The sequence below is a fragment of the Salvelinus alpinus genome, chromosome 30 (assembly GCF_045679555.1).
Source record: "Salvelinus alpinus chromosome 30, SLU_Salpinus.1, whole genome shotgun sequence".
In the NCBI taxonomy this organism is placed as follows: Eukaryota; Metazoa; Chordata; class Actinopteri; order Salmoniformes; family Salmonidae; genus Salvelinus; species Salvelinus alpinus.
In genome coordinates this window covers 471802-487373 of record NC_092115.1, presented here as the reverse complement: position 1 = coordinate 487373, position 15572 = coordinate 471802, and the positions used below count along the sequence as shown (strand labels likewise).

The 15572-nt window shown below is 40.6% G+C and overlaps 1 protein-coding gene across 2 annotated transcripts in view; it reads left to right on the top strand.

Moving 5' to 3' along the window:
* The first annotated feature begins 1389 nt into the window (after positions 1–1389).
* LOC139560606 (deoxynucleoside triphosphate triphosphohydrolase SAMHD1-like) overlaps positions 1390–15572 on the top strand; it is a 48473-nt gene continuing 34290 nt past the window's right edge. For both annotated transcript variants that reach the window (XM_071377536.1, XM_071377535.1), the window contains exons 1-3: positions 1390–1602; positions 10287–10353; positions 10545–10614. In XM_071377536.1, coding sequence (XP_071233637.1) covers positions 1506–1602; positions 10287–10353; positions 10545–10614 — 234 coding nt within the window. In that variant the 5' untranslated portion in view covers positions 1390–1505. The remainder of the gene's footprint in view (positions 1603–10286; positions 10354–10544; positions 10615–15572) is intronic.

Genomic DNA, 15572 nt, shown 5'->3' with positions numbered 1-15572 from the left:
ACTAAATAAAATAAAAATACTAAATACTAAAAATATTTCTAATCATGAAATCACAAGTGAAATATACCAAAACACAGCTTAGCTTGTTAATCCACCTATCGTGTCAGATTTTGAAAATATGCTTTAGAGCGAAAGCAATCCAAGCGTTTGTGAGTTTATCAATCACTAGACAAAACAGTAAGAACAGCTAGCCGCAAATTAGCTTGGTCACGAAAGTCAGAAAAGCAATAAAGTTAAACTAAAGTGTACAACACCCATTGAATATGGCCGGTGTCAGTAAACATCTGCAAAAAAGCGTAATGAAATTGTTGCCAGCAGAGCTGGTTAGACTGTTTTCATGTTATCCAGAGGTAAATAAATCATCAGTCAAGTGTGCGCTCCGAGAGCAAAACGAGATGGGTGGGGCTAAAGCTTAAGAGGGTGTGAACAATGCTGAATGGGTGGAGACAAAGAGCTCTTCATTAGATACCAAAACATTCAAAGGCCGTTTTATCAAAAGTGAGTTTACAAGTTGATCAACTTTCAAAGCAGAATTATCCAATATAAAAAACAAAATTTCAAAATTTGCTACATAAGACCGAATCCAGGTGGTGAGTCACAAATGACTCAATTTGAGTAACAATAAATCATTTTGGAGAAATCATATGAATTGGCATATTACGCATAACACAATTTGACCTTTTAAGATGCCAAAATATAGTTTTCGTTATCCTAATTTTGGTTTTGTTTTCTGATTGTTTCAGTGCATGCATTCAACAAGGGCATGAGATGAAGGAATGTGGTGTATCAGTGGAGAAAGCTTTGTGTATTTGGGGGTGCCCATGGGGCTGGAGATTGGAGGTGTCCGGTGAGAGAAAGGCAGGTTGAAGTTGCCAGGGTCAGAGTAGTACAGAAAGTGTCATATGCTGAAGCAGTGAAGAGAGTGGTAGAGGAAGATGGGTACAGGGTGAGGGATCATAATAGGATGACTAGGCAGAGACCAATAGAGTGGGAGAGGAATAATATGTGCTTCACTAAAGGGGATTTCTTAGCATTCATATTCATGGTTGTTAACTGTATAATAGAATAATAGAGTAATAGAGTAATAGAATATCAGTCACAGAAATAGAGGTTGTGGTGGCAGAGAAGTACTTGGTATTGCAAGGTTTTACTGCAGAATATTTTAAATAGTGAAATAGGGAGAGTTTCGTGAGGGCTAATAGTTGGCATGGTCATTTTCCCTTTTCTCAATTTTGTATTAACGGAAGTTCACGTCGGTAAGCTGTGACTGGCCCCACACTGCAATACAGTAGGTGGGTGGCAGTGTATGCGCCTAAAAGTTGGCTACGATCCGCCCACCCAATCCCAAAGAAGAGGGTGTGGTTTACCAGGAGAGTACTATATATTGTGTTACCGGACCTCTTCTCTTACCGATCAATACGGATAGGCGAAAGCGTTCCAGAGAAGATTTACCGACTGCTGACAGTTACCATTTCAAAACAACGGAGGAGAGAGTTTATGCCGGGATGTCGCGGGACGAGGACATAAGCCAGTGGCGTGTCAAGGACATTTGCAGATACCTGCGTGTGGAAGGTCTCGGCGAATGGGAGGAGAAATTCAGAGGTTCGATTTTGTGATCACTGTTTTGCATGTCTTCGCCAAATAGCTACATACACATGATATTTGACTGACCAAGCCAATGTGGCTTGTAACTGTAAACTAAACTGCAGAGAAAGTGACTGGGTCAGCAGCAGAGAAATTGCTAGCCCACTAGATCAGTTGTTGGCTAAAATCAAATTAAATTGTATTATTCACGTGCGCTGAATACAACCGGTGTAGTAGACCTCACAGTGAAATGCTGAATACAACAGGTGTAGTAGACCTCACAGTGAAATGCTGAATACAACCGGTGTAGTAGACCTCACAGTGAAATGCTGAATACAACAGGTGTAGTAGACCTCACAGTGAAATGCTGAATACAACAGGTGTAGTAGACCTCACAGTGAAATGCTGAATACAACAGGTGTAGTAGACCTTACAGTGAAATGCTGAATACAACAGGTGTAGTAGACCTCACAGTGAAATGCTGAATACAACAGGTGTAGTAGACCTCACAGTGAAATGCTGAATACAATAGGTGTAGTAGACCTCACAGTGAAATGCTGAATACAACAGGTGTAGGTAGACCTTACAGTGAAATGCTGAATACAACAGGTGTAGTAGACCTTACAGTGAAATGCTGAATACAACAGGTGTAGTAGACCTCACAGTGAAATGCTGAATACAACAGGTGTAGTAGACCTTACAGTGAAATGCTGAATACAACAGGTGTAGTAGACCTCACAGTGAAATGCTGAATACAACAGGTGTAGTAGACCTTACAGTGAAATGCTGAATACAACAGGTGTAGGTAGACCTTACAGTGAAATGCTGAATACAACAGGTGTAGGTAGACCTCACAGTGAAATGCTGAATACAACAGGTGTAGTAGACCTTACAGTTAAATGCTGAATACAACAGGTGTAGTAGACCTCACAGTGAAATGCTGAATACAACAGGTGTAGTAGACCTTACTGTGAAATGCTGAATACAACAGGTGTAGTAGACCTCACAGTGAAATGCTGAATACAACAGGTGTAGTAGACCTCACCGTGAAATGCTGAATACAACAGGTGTAGTAGACCTCACAGTGAAATGTTGAATACAACAGGTGTAGTAGACCTCACAGTGAAATGCTGAATACAACAGGTGTAGTAGACCTCACAGTGAAATGCTGAATACAACAGGTGTAGTAGACCTCACAGTGAAATGCTGAATACAACAGGTGTAGTAGACCTCACAGTGAAATGCTGAATACAACAGGTGTAGTAGACCTCACAGTGAAATGCTGAATACAACAGGTGTAGTAGACCTCACAGTGAAATGCTGAATACAACAGGTGTAGTAGACCTCACAGTGAAATGCTGAATACAACAGGTGTAGTAGACCTCACAGTGAAATGCTGAATACAACAGGTGTAGTAGACCTCACAGTGAAATGCTGAATAAAACAGGTGTAGTAGACCTTACAGTGAAATGCTGAATACAACAGGTGTAGTAGACCTTACAGTGAAATGCTGAATACAACAGGTGTAGTGGACCTCACAGTGAAATGCTGAATACAACAGGTGTAGGTAGACCTTACAGTGAAATGCTGAATACAACAGGTGTAGTAGACCTTACAGTGAAATGCTGAATACAACAGGTGTAGTAGACCTCACAGTGAAATGCTGAATACAACAGGTGTAGTAGACCTTACAGTGAAATGCTGAATACAACAGGTGTAGTAGACCTCACAGTGAAATGCTGAATACAACAGGTGTAGTAGACCTTACAGTGAAATGCTGAATACAACAGGTGTAGGTAGACCTTACAGTGAAATGCTGAATACAACAGGTGTAGGTAGACCTCACAGTGAAATGCTGAATACAACAGGTGTAGTAGACCTTACAGTGAAATGCTGAATACAACAGGTGTAGTAGACCTCACAGTGAAATGCTGAATACAACAGGTGTAGTAGACCTTACTGTGAAATGCTGAATACAACAGGTGTAGTAGACCTCACAGTGAAATGCTGAATACAACAGGTGTAGTAGACCTCACAGTGAAATGCTGAATACAACAGGTGTAGTAGACCTCACAGTGAAATGTTGAATACAACAGGTGTAGTAGACCTCACAGTGAAATGCTGAATACAACAGGTGTAGTAGACCTCACAGTGAAATGCTGAATACAACAGGTGTAGTAGACCTCACAGTGAAATGCTGAATACAACAGGTGTAGTAGACCTCACAGTGAAATGCTGAATACAACAGGTGTAGTAGACCTTACAGTGAAATGCTGAATACAACAGGTGTAGTAGACCTCACAGTGAAATGCTGAATACAACAGGTGTAGTAGACCTCACAGTGAAATGCTGAATACAACAGGTGTAGTAGACCTCACAGTGAAATGCTGAATACAACAGGTGTAGTAGACCTCACAGTGAAATGCTGAATACAACAGGTGTAGTAGACCTTACAGTGAAATGCTGAATACAACAGGTGTAGTAGACCTTACAGTGAAATGCTGAATACAACAGGTGTAGTAGACCTTACAGTGAAATGCTGAATACAACAGGTGTAGTAGACCTTACAGTGAAATGCTGAATACAACAGGTGTAGTAGACCTTACAGTGAAATGCTGAATACAACAGGTGTAGTAGACCTTACAGTGAAATGCTGAATACAACAGGTGTAGGTAGACCTTACAGTGAAATGCTGAATACAACATGTGTAGTAGACCTCACAGTGAAATGCTGAATACAACAGGTGTAGTAGACCTCACAGTGAAATGCTGAATACAACAGGTGTAGTAGACCTCAGTGAAATGCTGAATACAACAGGTGTAGTAGACCTCACAGTGAAATGCTGAATACAACAGGTGTAGTAGACCTCACAGTGAAATGCTGAATACAACAGGTGTAGTAGACCTCACAGTGAAATGCTGAATACAACAGGTGTAGTAGACCTCACAGTGAAATGCTGAATACAACAGGTGTAGTAGACCTCACAGTGAAATGCTGAATACAACAGGTGTAGTAGACCTCACAGTGAAATGCTGAATACAACAGGTGTAGTAGACCTCACAGTGAAATGCTGAATACAAGAGGTGTAGTAGACCTCACAGTGAAATGCTGAATACAACAGGTGTAGTAGACCTCACAGTGAAATGCTGAATACAACAGGTGTAGTAGACCTCACAGTGAAATGCTGAATACAACAGGTGTAGTAGACCTCACAGTGAAATGCTGAATACACCAGGTGTAGTAGACCTCACAGTGAAATGCTGAATACAACAGGTGTAGTAGACCTCACAGTGAAATGCTGAATACAACAGGTGTAGTAGACCTCACAGTGAAATGCTGAATACAACAGGTGTAGTAGACCTCACAGTGAAATGCTGAATACAACAGGTGTAGTAGACCTCACAGTGAAATGCTGAATACAACAGGTGTAGTAGACCTCACAGTGAAATGCTGAATACAACAGGTGTAGTAGACCTCACAGTGAAATGCTGAATACAACAGGTGTAGTAGACCTCACAGTGAAATGCTGAATACAACAGGTGTAGTAGACCTCACAGTGAAATGCTGAATACAACAGGTGTAGTAGACCTTACAGTGAAATGCTGAATACAACAGGTGTAGTAGACCTTACAGTGAAATGCTGAATACAACAGGTGTAGTGGACCTCACAGTGAAATGCTGAATACAACAGGTGTAGTAGACCTCACAGTGAAATGCTGAATACAACAGGTGTAGGTAGACCTTACAGTGAAATGCTGAATACAACAGGTGTAGTAGACCTTACAGTGAAATGCTGAATACAACAGGTGTAGTAGACCTTACAGTGAAATGCTGAATACAACAGGTGTAGTAGACCTCACAGTGAAATGCTGAATACAACAGGTGTAGTAGACCTCACAGTGAAATGCTGAATACAACAGGTGTAGTAGACCTTACAGTGAAATGCTGAATACAACAGGTGTAGGTAGACCTTACAGTGAAATGCTGAATACAACAGGTGTAGGTAGACCTCACAGTGAAATGCTGAATACAACAGGTGTAGTAGACCTTACAGTTAAATGCTGAATACAACAGGTGTAGTAGACCTCACAGTGAAATGCTGAATACAACAGGTGTAGTAGACCTTACTGTGAAATGCTGAATACAACAGGTGTAGTAGACCTCACAGTGAAATGCTGAATACAACAGGTGTAGTAGACCTCACAGTGAAATGCTGAATACAACAGGTGTAGTAGACCTCACAGTGAAATGTTGAATACAACAGGTGTAGTAGATCTCACAGTGAAATGCTGAATACAACAGGTGTAGTAGACCTCACAGTGAAATGCTGAATACAACAGGTGTAGTAGACCTCACAGTGAAATGCTGAATACAACAGGTGTAGTAGACCTCACAGTGAAATGCTGAATACAACAGGTGTAGTAGACCTTACAGTGAAATGCTGAATACAACAGGTGTAGTAGACCTCACAGTGAAATGCTGAATACAACAGGTGTAGTAGACCTCACAGTGAAATGCTGAATACAACAGGTGTAGTAGACCTCACAGTGAAATGCTGAATACAACAGGTGTAGTAGACCTCACAGTGAAATGCTGAATACAACAGGTGTAGTAGACCTTACAGTGAAATGCTGAATACAACAGGTGTAGTAGACCTTACAGTGAAATGCTGAATACAACAGGTGTAGTAGACCTTACAGTGAAATGCTGAATACAACATGTGTAGTAGACCTCACAGTGAAATGCTGAATACAACAGGTGTAGTAGACCTCACAGTGAAATGCTGAATACAACAGGTGTAGTAGACCTCAGTGAAATGCTGAATACAACAGGTGTAGTAGACCTCACAGTGAAATGCTGAATACAACAGGTGTAGTAGACCTCACAGTGAAATGCTGAATACAACAGGTGTAGTAGACCTCACAGTGAAATGCTGAATACAACAGGTGTAGTAGACCTCACAGTGAAATGCTGAATACAAGAGGTGTAGTAGACCTCACAGTGAAATGCTGAATACAACAGGTGTAGTAGACCTCACAGTGAAATGCTGAATACAACAGGTGTAGTAGACCTCACAGTGAAATGCTGAATACAACAGGTGTAGTAGACCTCACAGTGAAATGCTGAATACAACAGGTGTAGTAGACCTCACAGTGAAATGCTGAATACAACAGGTGTAGTAGACCTTACAGTGAAATGCTGAATACAACAGGTGTAGTAGACCTCAGAGTGAAATGCTGAATACAACAGGGTGTAGACCTCACAGTGAAATGCTGAATACAACAGGTGTAGTAGACCTCAGAGTGAAATGCTGAATACAACAGGTGTAGTAGACCTCACAGTGAAATGCTGAATACAACAGGTGTAGTAGACCTCACAGTGAAATGCTGAATACAACAGGTGTAGTAGACCTTACAGTGAAATGCTGAATACAACAGGTGTAGTAGATCTCACAGTGAAATGCTGAATACAACAGGTGTAGTAGACCTCACAGTGAAATGCTGAATACAACAGGTGTAGTAGACCTTACAGTGAAATGCTGAATACAACAGGTGTAGTAGACCTCACAGTGAAATGCTGAATACAACAGGTGTAGTAGACCTTACAGTGAAATGCTGAATACAACAGGTGTAGTAGACCTCACAGTGAAATGCTGAATACAACAGGTGTAGTAGATCTCACAGTGAAATGCTGAATACAACAGGTGTAGTAGACCTCACAGTGAAATGCTGAATACAACAGGTGTAGTAGACCTCACAGTGAAATGCTGAATACAACAGGTGTAGTAGACCTCAGAGTGAAATGCTGAATACAACAGGTGTAGTAGACCTCAGTGAAATGCTGAATACAAGGTATTCGGTCTGATATACCGCGTAGAACTGGTCGATTGTTTGGTCGTTTGGCTGTTGGTCGACCAAGATTGTTTTAGTCGAGCAGTAACAAATATATTTATGTAATGAAACAGGCATGGAGCAGGTCTCGAACCCTCGACCTTCTAGCCCGAAGTCCAGCGCGCTATCGACTGTGCCGCAAAAGCATGCTCATATCCTCGCTTATAAACCCAAGGTCGTTTTTTTTATATATATGTTCCCATCTCAGTGAACTCCCGAGTGGTGCACAGGTCTAAGGCATTGCATCTCAGTGCTAGATGCTTGATCCAAAAATGTGGTCGGAGGGTGTGACACAATTGCGGCGCCTCCAGAGGCCAAATCAAGCTCCGTACCGCACCGCCATGCGTTCCCAAATTGTATGACAATGCAGAGGGCTCTGTATTGCTCCGCATTTACGTGGTGGGTTGACGGTAGGTGGGGGCGGTACATCCTGTATCAACACAAACCCACTTCTTTGACAACAGCTCTGCACTGCTCCGCGAAGTTGCTGCCAATGCAGACGCCATAACTTAGTGTCAATTGTTTGCCTTTTGTGTATGTCAATTCCCCATTACATTTATCACCAGTAGTACATTTACTGTTAATTCCTATAATTTCTAATCTACAATGTTTGTTACTTTGGTTGCAGGTCATTTATTTGAATGCATTCATTATTATTGCAGTCTTCCTGTCCTCATTGTCGTCGTGGACACATTGTTTGCAGAGAGCACAAAGTACGCTACACTTGTGAGAAACAAGTTTTAGATTATTTCATTCCATTTACGAGTTTTGTAAATTGTGTTATTATCTTTTGTTTGGAGCGCTTCTGTCAATGTTGAGTAAGGACACGCATGCATAGAAGTATGCCTATAGGCTCCCTGGCCTTTGAAAATGTAGGCGTATACATGTGCACATTTGGGGAACTGATAGTATTTCTGATTTGCTTAACGCACCACCACCGGTGGAGCTTCTCAAAGTAATGTTTTCTTCACCTCAAACAGCAAGCAAACAGTCTGTTTTTACATCCATTGAGAATTGCAATAGTTCCTCAATGTATTTAAAAAATCTTTCCAGCTCTCTTCCTTTCATCATAAAATATGCCAGATTACTTCTTATCAGTGCTTGACTTGGACTGAAGTAGGTTCCGGTCCTCATTTTGGGTGCTGGGACTGTTTATATTTCGGTGCAGGAGCTCCACAATACTGTTGAGATAATATTCTATAAGAGGAAGAGGAGCTCAAGCAGTAGAACATTTGAGCTGCCTGTACTCAGCTCCGGGGAGCTCCTTCGTCTTTCCTCTTTCTCCGTTCACCCAGTTAGTCAGACTCCAGACACCAACCACACCAGAAATGATTTTCAGGTATTAAATCTGAACATCCGTCGTCCCCCCTGAGATGACTCCTTTGACGGGCTCTCTACTCCAAAGTTCAAAGCACAAACCTTTTGTTGTCCGGATTCTTTTATTAAGGCCCACTGCAATGAATCAAAATAAGACCGCTCCTGGTCACTCTGAAAGTCTTTTCCCAGCACCCACTTCACCATTTTCAACACCTCAAGTGGGCTCCCCAAATACTGTATGCATCCTTACTCTGTATCCTTACTAACCCTACTGCATCCTTACTCTGTATCCTTACTAACCCTACTGCATCCTTACTCAACAAACGCATCCCAACAAGAAGCGATTCATTACCATTCATAGACGTATCCTTCACTCCAATTTTTGACAATTTATTTTTTGTTCCGGTTTTCGACACTACTGTTGTCCATTCAGAACATTAATCTTTATCAACTTTGCTCGACGTGCTGCTTGATTCGAACTCGGCGTTCACTTCCACCATTTTCACCATCAGACTACTACAGAATAGTCTACCTGTGCTAATTAGCTAGCTGTGTCTCGAAACACCTGTGTGTAACCGGAAGACAGAAACCACAAACGTGTTGTCACTGAAAAATACTGCCTGCTGGAAATGTGTTAAAACAGTAAGTGTGTATTTTTCAGTTGAGAAATTATTTTGATGTGATGTGAAAGTATCTGGATTTATGTTTCTAGAACCGTACTGCAATTGAGAATCGATTTATGTTTAGATGGAGTATTTGGCTGTTTGGATTCCAGAGCCAATTCGACCTTTAAACAGAACATGTAAGGTCCTTGGACTATAAGCAGAGTGGGAAATGAACACCAGCCACCAGCTAAATGTTAGTACATTTTGGCAGGTAGAATGTCTCATATTTCCATCCACATTGGCAGGTGGTCATACAGTGCACACAGTGTATGTGTGTGTCAGATCTGTAAGAGAAGATTTTCAACATTGCGGTGGTGAAAATGGGGTGGGGTACAGCATAGGTTCAAACTATAGAGAAATATGGAGACCCGCTGGAACTCTGATATCCACTACTGTCTATCTGCCGCGCTCTTTTCTTTGAAATCACTTTCAATCAATTTCAAAACCATTCAATACGTGTTTTAACATTACAAAATATGTGCATGCATTTTCTGTGATTTCTTTATGAATTTTCCCCCCAAAAATGTGTCTGGTAAAATTTGGGCATCAACCAGCCACTACGGTTGGTCGACCAACAAGTACATTTCCCCACCCCGACCATAAGGAGTACCATTAGGCTCCTTTAATCCATTATTGGGCTAAGTAACCACCCATCCATCCCCCATCACAGTCTTACCCTCCTTACTTTCTCTATGCTATCTGTTAGTGCCCAGCATCAAGGTTGATCCAGCCAAATAACTGATTATATCTATTGAAGAGGAACGTTGGTAGACTTGCACATACACAGGAATAATGATCTGTCCTTTATGTTTGGTTTTTCCCCACACAGAGCAACTGATAACAGAAGTGGGGTTACGAGACCTTACAGAGACACGTCTGGAGAATATAGGCATAGGGTATGTGTGATGTGGTTTCGGTATTGGGTGTGGTCATTTCGGTATACCAATCTTCAGTCGTATGTCAATCTAATGTGCACCTTCTAATTTTGGTTTATTTGTTGTGACAGATTTCTCTTAGTCAATTTCTTGAGGATTGTGATGTTCTGATTTTGGTGTCATGGTTATGAACTGACTCTCTCTCTCCTCAGGCCTCTTCGCACACGGCAGAAGATTCTGCTACGCCTGAGGAAGCTGATGCAGATTGTAGCAGATACCAAGGTAGCGCAATAGAGGTTTTAGAGGCACTCTTGGCTGCAGAGACCAAGTGTTGCTCTTTTAATCCGAATTTTCTGAATTTCTACACATTTTACTAATGGGGCAGAAATACCATTTTAAAGTTTAAAGCTAGTTTCCTGCTATTCTACATATTTGTCATTGGGCTGAGAGAAAAGTTGCAGTTTCACAGTTAATATCCTGCAATTCTACACATTTTACCATGGGGCAGAGTTAACATTATGCCATCTGAGTGACTCAAACATTATTAAAAAATCAATGGAGGCCCCATGCCATGACATTTCAGATTCTCCCTGATTTGTCTACTTTTTACTTTGGTGATTGTTGGTTCTTAAATATGATCTTATTAAAAAACAATATGGCTCCACTGTCTTTTCTACATACTTTATATCTGGTTTTAGTCGTTTAAGTTTACACTGAAAACGTTTGACCTTCCCCAAAATGATTTAGCAAAAGGGGAAACATTGACTTTGAGCCCACATAGAGAGACTGACGGACAGGGAGAGATGGAGAACAATGGGAGAGAAAATCACCTCAACCACATTGTACCTCATTTTGATTGAATTGATTTATTATTGTGAAAGAAGTAAAACCCCCTGAGCTGTTCTTCTATTCCAGCATCTATTCCCTGTTTTATAATGTAATGTGTGTAATGACCCTACTCTACCCACGGTTACATAACTAGAGATGCACCTTTACTATTCATCTATTCCCTGTTTTATAATGTAATGTGTGTAATGACCCTACTCTACCCACGGTTACATAACTAGAGATGCACCTTTACTATTCATCTATTCCCTGTTTTATAATGTAATGTGTGTAATGACCCTACTCTACCCACGGTTACATAACTAGAGATGCACCTTTACTATTCATCTATTCCCTGTTTTATAATGTAATGTGTGTAATGACCCTACGCTACCCACGGTTACATAACTAGAGATGCACCTTTACTATTCATCTATTCCCTGTTTTATAATGTAATGTGTGTAATGACCCTACTCTACCCACGGCCACATAACTAGAGATGCACCTTTACTATTCATCTATTCCCTGTTTTATAATGTAATGTGTAATGACCCTACTCTACCCACGGTTACATAACTAGAGATGCACCTTTACTATTCATCTATTCCCTGTTTTATAATGTAATGTGTAATGACCCTACTCTACCCACGGTTACATAACTAGAGATGCACCTTTACTATTCATCTATTCCCTGTTTTATAATGTAATGTGTGTAATGACCCTACTCTACCCACGGTTACATAACTAGAGATGCACCTTTACTATTGTCGTAGAAAATCACTTCAAATATAACTCTTACAAGAACTTTGTGAACTCAAATATGATTTTTAATACAAATTGTATCACAATCTGGAATGTCCGCGGAACACACACTTTCTCAGAACTCCAGCTACTCTATTTATACACACATAGTATTGTCCGTCCCCTATGAAGTCATTCACCACCATCTGCTTTCAATTTGTTTATAATAGTGGCCGGACCCTCTATCCCAGTGTGTCCAATTACCTCTAAGCGCCACTCTGTCTGACATGTATGTTTGTAATGGAATGGTCAGACCATATGTCTAGTGTCCAATTGCTTTTAGGCGCCACTCTGTCTGACATGTCTGTTATTATGTCTATGTCTGCTCTGGTACCCCAATGGTGGAACAAACTCCCTCACGACGCCAGGTCAGCGGAGTCAATCACCACCTTCCGAAGACACCTGAAACCCCACCTCTCCAAGGAATACCCAGGATAGGACAAAGTAATCCTTCTAACCCCCCCCCCCCCCTTAAAAGAGTTAGATGCACTATTGTAAAATGGTTGTTCCACTGGATATCATAAGGTGAATACACCAATTTGTAAGTCACTCTGGATAAGAGCGTTTGCTAAATGACTTAAATGTAAATGTAATTATACTGTTCACCTATCTTATACCTCTATATGTTATCCATGTGTGTAATTGTACTCCTACAATCCCACCTCTGGGGCTAATTAGCCACATAAATAATAGAAACATGACTTTGGGATAGTAAATGAGAATACCTACGATATACAAGAAAATACAAAAACAGAAGAAAGCACATAAACCAACTAGACCAAACAGTTTACAAAAGATCTAATTAGGTGTAAAAATTAAGAAAGATAAAATATTACAGATTTGATGAAGCATGTGCGTGTAGGTACTTAGCCTTGCCTGAGGTTATCTCAGTTATGTGGAAAATCAAAATAATACAAGGAGTATCATAATAAATGAATAAGGAAAAAAAATCAAAGACCAACATGCAGTTACAAAAGAAAATTGACACAACATCATTCTAAATTTAAGCATTTCAACATGATCCTCCCTCGCAGACACCTCTCTAATAAAGTGATATCAATGATACCAACCTTTGTTTAGAAGTTTAAGGACATGGTCCATAGACACTTGTAACCGGAAAACCCTCTGTTACCTAACATGTTTTTGAAATTAACCTAGTTTTTTAGAAGGCATAACTAGTATTAATTAAAGAAAAACATATATATATTCATTGATATACATATCTAAAAATTCAACCAAACATACAAAAACACAAGGCCTTAAACAAAAATAGATATACTAAAATCCTTACATAGGAGCACAGTCCTCATCCTGACAGATTCTACAATCACCTCTTTGACATTTTGCGCAAAACACGGGGTCTCCATGATGGTCATGGCCTTCCACATTAAATTTTGTGCACCACTTGCACTTACGGCGCAAATGACACTCTTTGTGGACATGTACCAGTAGACATTCGTCTGCATTTGGGAATACAGCATATACAGGCAGACCATCCTTACTGAAATCATGGCAAGCAGAACCACCTCCCGGCATCACTCCATAGAGACAGTTTGGATTGCCAAAGGGGCAGTCCAGAGGTCCACCAACTGCATTGCAAAGTTTTCCATATTTATTGGTATATTGGCCTGGGCTCCCAGGTACAGGATTAATTATCACTGGAGGGTCAGCACTCCTTACAGACATCTGTTTAACTGTTGTCTGGACCACAAGTGATTTTATCAAGGGTAAAACACAACAAAATACAATACCCAGAGCCAATAACCCCCCTCCCAGCACAATAGCCATCCTAGCAAACACAGCTCCCCACTTTCCTAATGTTAGATCCAACCAATCCCAAACATGAGAGTCAAACCCAGCATTTGCCTTAACCTCTGCTCGTAGCCATAGCGATTGCGAAGGATCCATCAGTGTTATTGGGAAGAAAAGTGCAACAGTCATCTCCAAACATAACACAAACTCCACCCTTCTCCGCTAAGAGCCAATTGAGAGCCTGTCTGTTTTGCCAAGTCATTTTACTGGTAGCCTGTACCTGTTCCCCCAACGCTGTTAGAGCCGAGTCGGTATAGTTAATAAATCTCTGTTGGTTATAGTAAATATAATTAATCCACTCTAAATTCTTATTAGGTGTTATCCACAAAAAGATTGATTCAAATCCTGATTTAATCTCATCTCTTGCTTTGTACTCGTTAGGAACACCTCTAGGTTGGCCTATTGCATCCAAATAGACCTTGGGGTCAGACTCATATTCTCTTTTTACTCTATTTTTAGTATTTTGTTGCCTAGCATCACTAGGATCCCATTCAATGATAGTTATCTGTTGAATCAACCTAACTCTTGCACAGAGACCTGCCCATCCCTTTGGCAATGTTGCCCTTAATCTCTTTCCCCCACATATCCAGAAGAAATCTGCAACTACCTTGGTCTGTTCTTCATATGGTGCAATTAAGGGTAGTGCTAGAGTTTGATTTTGACAACTATCATGAATGACCATTTTTCCCACCCAACTTCCAGCTGCTTGATAAGTAGCCCTTCTTGGAGTGTCTGCATTCCATGTGGTATCCGTAGTTAAGTGCCATGTGCCATGTGATCTCGCATTGACCTTTAAACTTCCCCATCTCATTCTGTCCTTTTGTGCTGTTAAAACATTCATATGTTTGTTGATAATCTATCCGATATTTATGTGGGACCTCTAGCTTCTGTACTTCCATCCTTATATCCAATTCTTTACACCACTTTCCCCAACCAGTTTGATTGTAATACTGATGATAATATGGATTACCCAAATATGACAAACATTCAGCTGGGCAATAAGGCCTTTCTGGTCTACTCAAATGACAAAAGTTCTTATTAAAATCAGCACAGTCCTTGTAATCATAAGGACTTGGTACCACCACTAATTCTGTCAGCGGAGAGGGTGCACATAGTAAGCAATTTGTCAATTTTAATTTCATTGCTGTATATTGAGCCCATTCATACCATTCATTTCCTACTAATTTCTTCAATGATTTGTCCTTGTATAGTTCTGGGGTTAAAGCATCAGTTGGAGTCACATTGTCCTTTTCTCGAGACAGATTGTTAGTGTTTTTCAGAAAGTTCCAAATGTCAGTAAAAAACCCTTTTGGTTCTGATGCCTCAGGTTTCTTTGTGGGTACATTAGACTGTTTGTTAATAGCAATGGATGATACCTTGGTAGTAACCGCTGTAATCCTTGCAGCAGTTTCCACTGTTGTTGTCGTTTTAGTTATCACCAGCTCTTCCTGTTTAGGTATTGGCGTAGGACCAATTCTAATGACTGTGGTGCTACTCCCTTTGGTCAATCTGGTTCTCGTTATTTCAACTATTAAGTCTTCACCTTCAACTGGTTCAATCTGATTCATGGTGAGCACCCACTCATCTACTTCTTTGGTTAATGTCAGGTCACATCCTTTTGGGTCCCAAATGACTTCTCCCTTTGTTTGGTGATGTGTCCATCCACAGAATGCAATCTCAGGTAGAGGCCTGATCCTTTTGATTGAGATTGTCTTCTGTTCTCCTGTTTCAGTTATGAGTTGAGGTGGAACAGAAATTCTAACCTTGTCAGTTTTTTTTAATTGTTCGGCTGATTCCTCTCT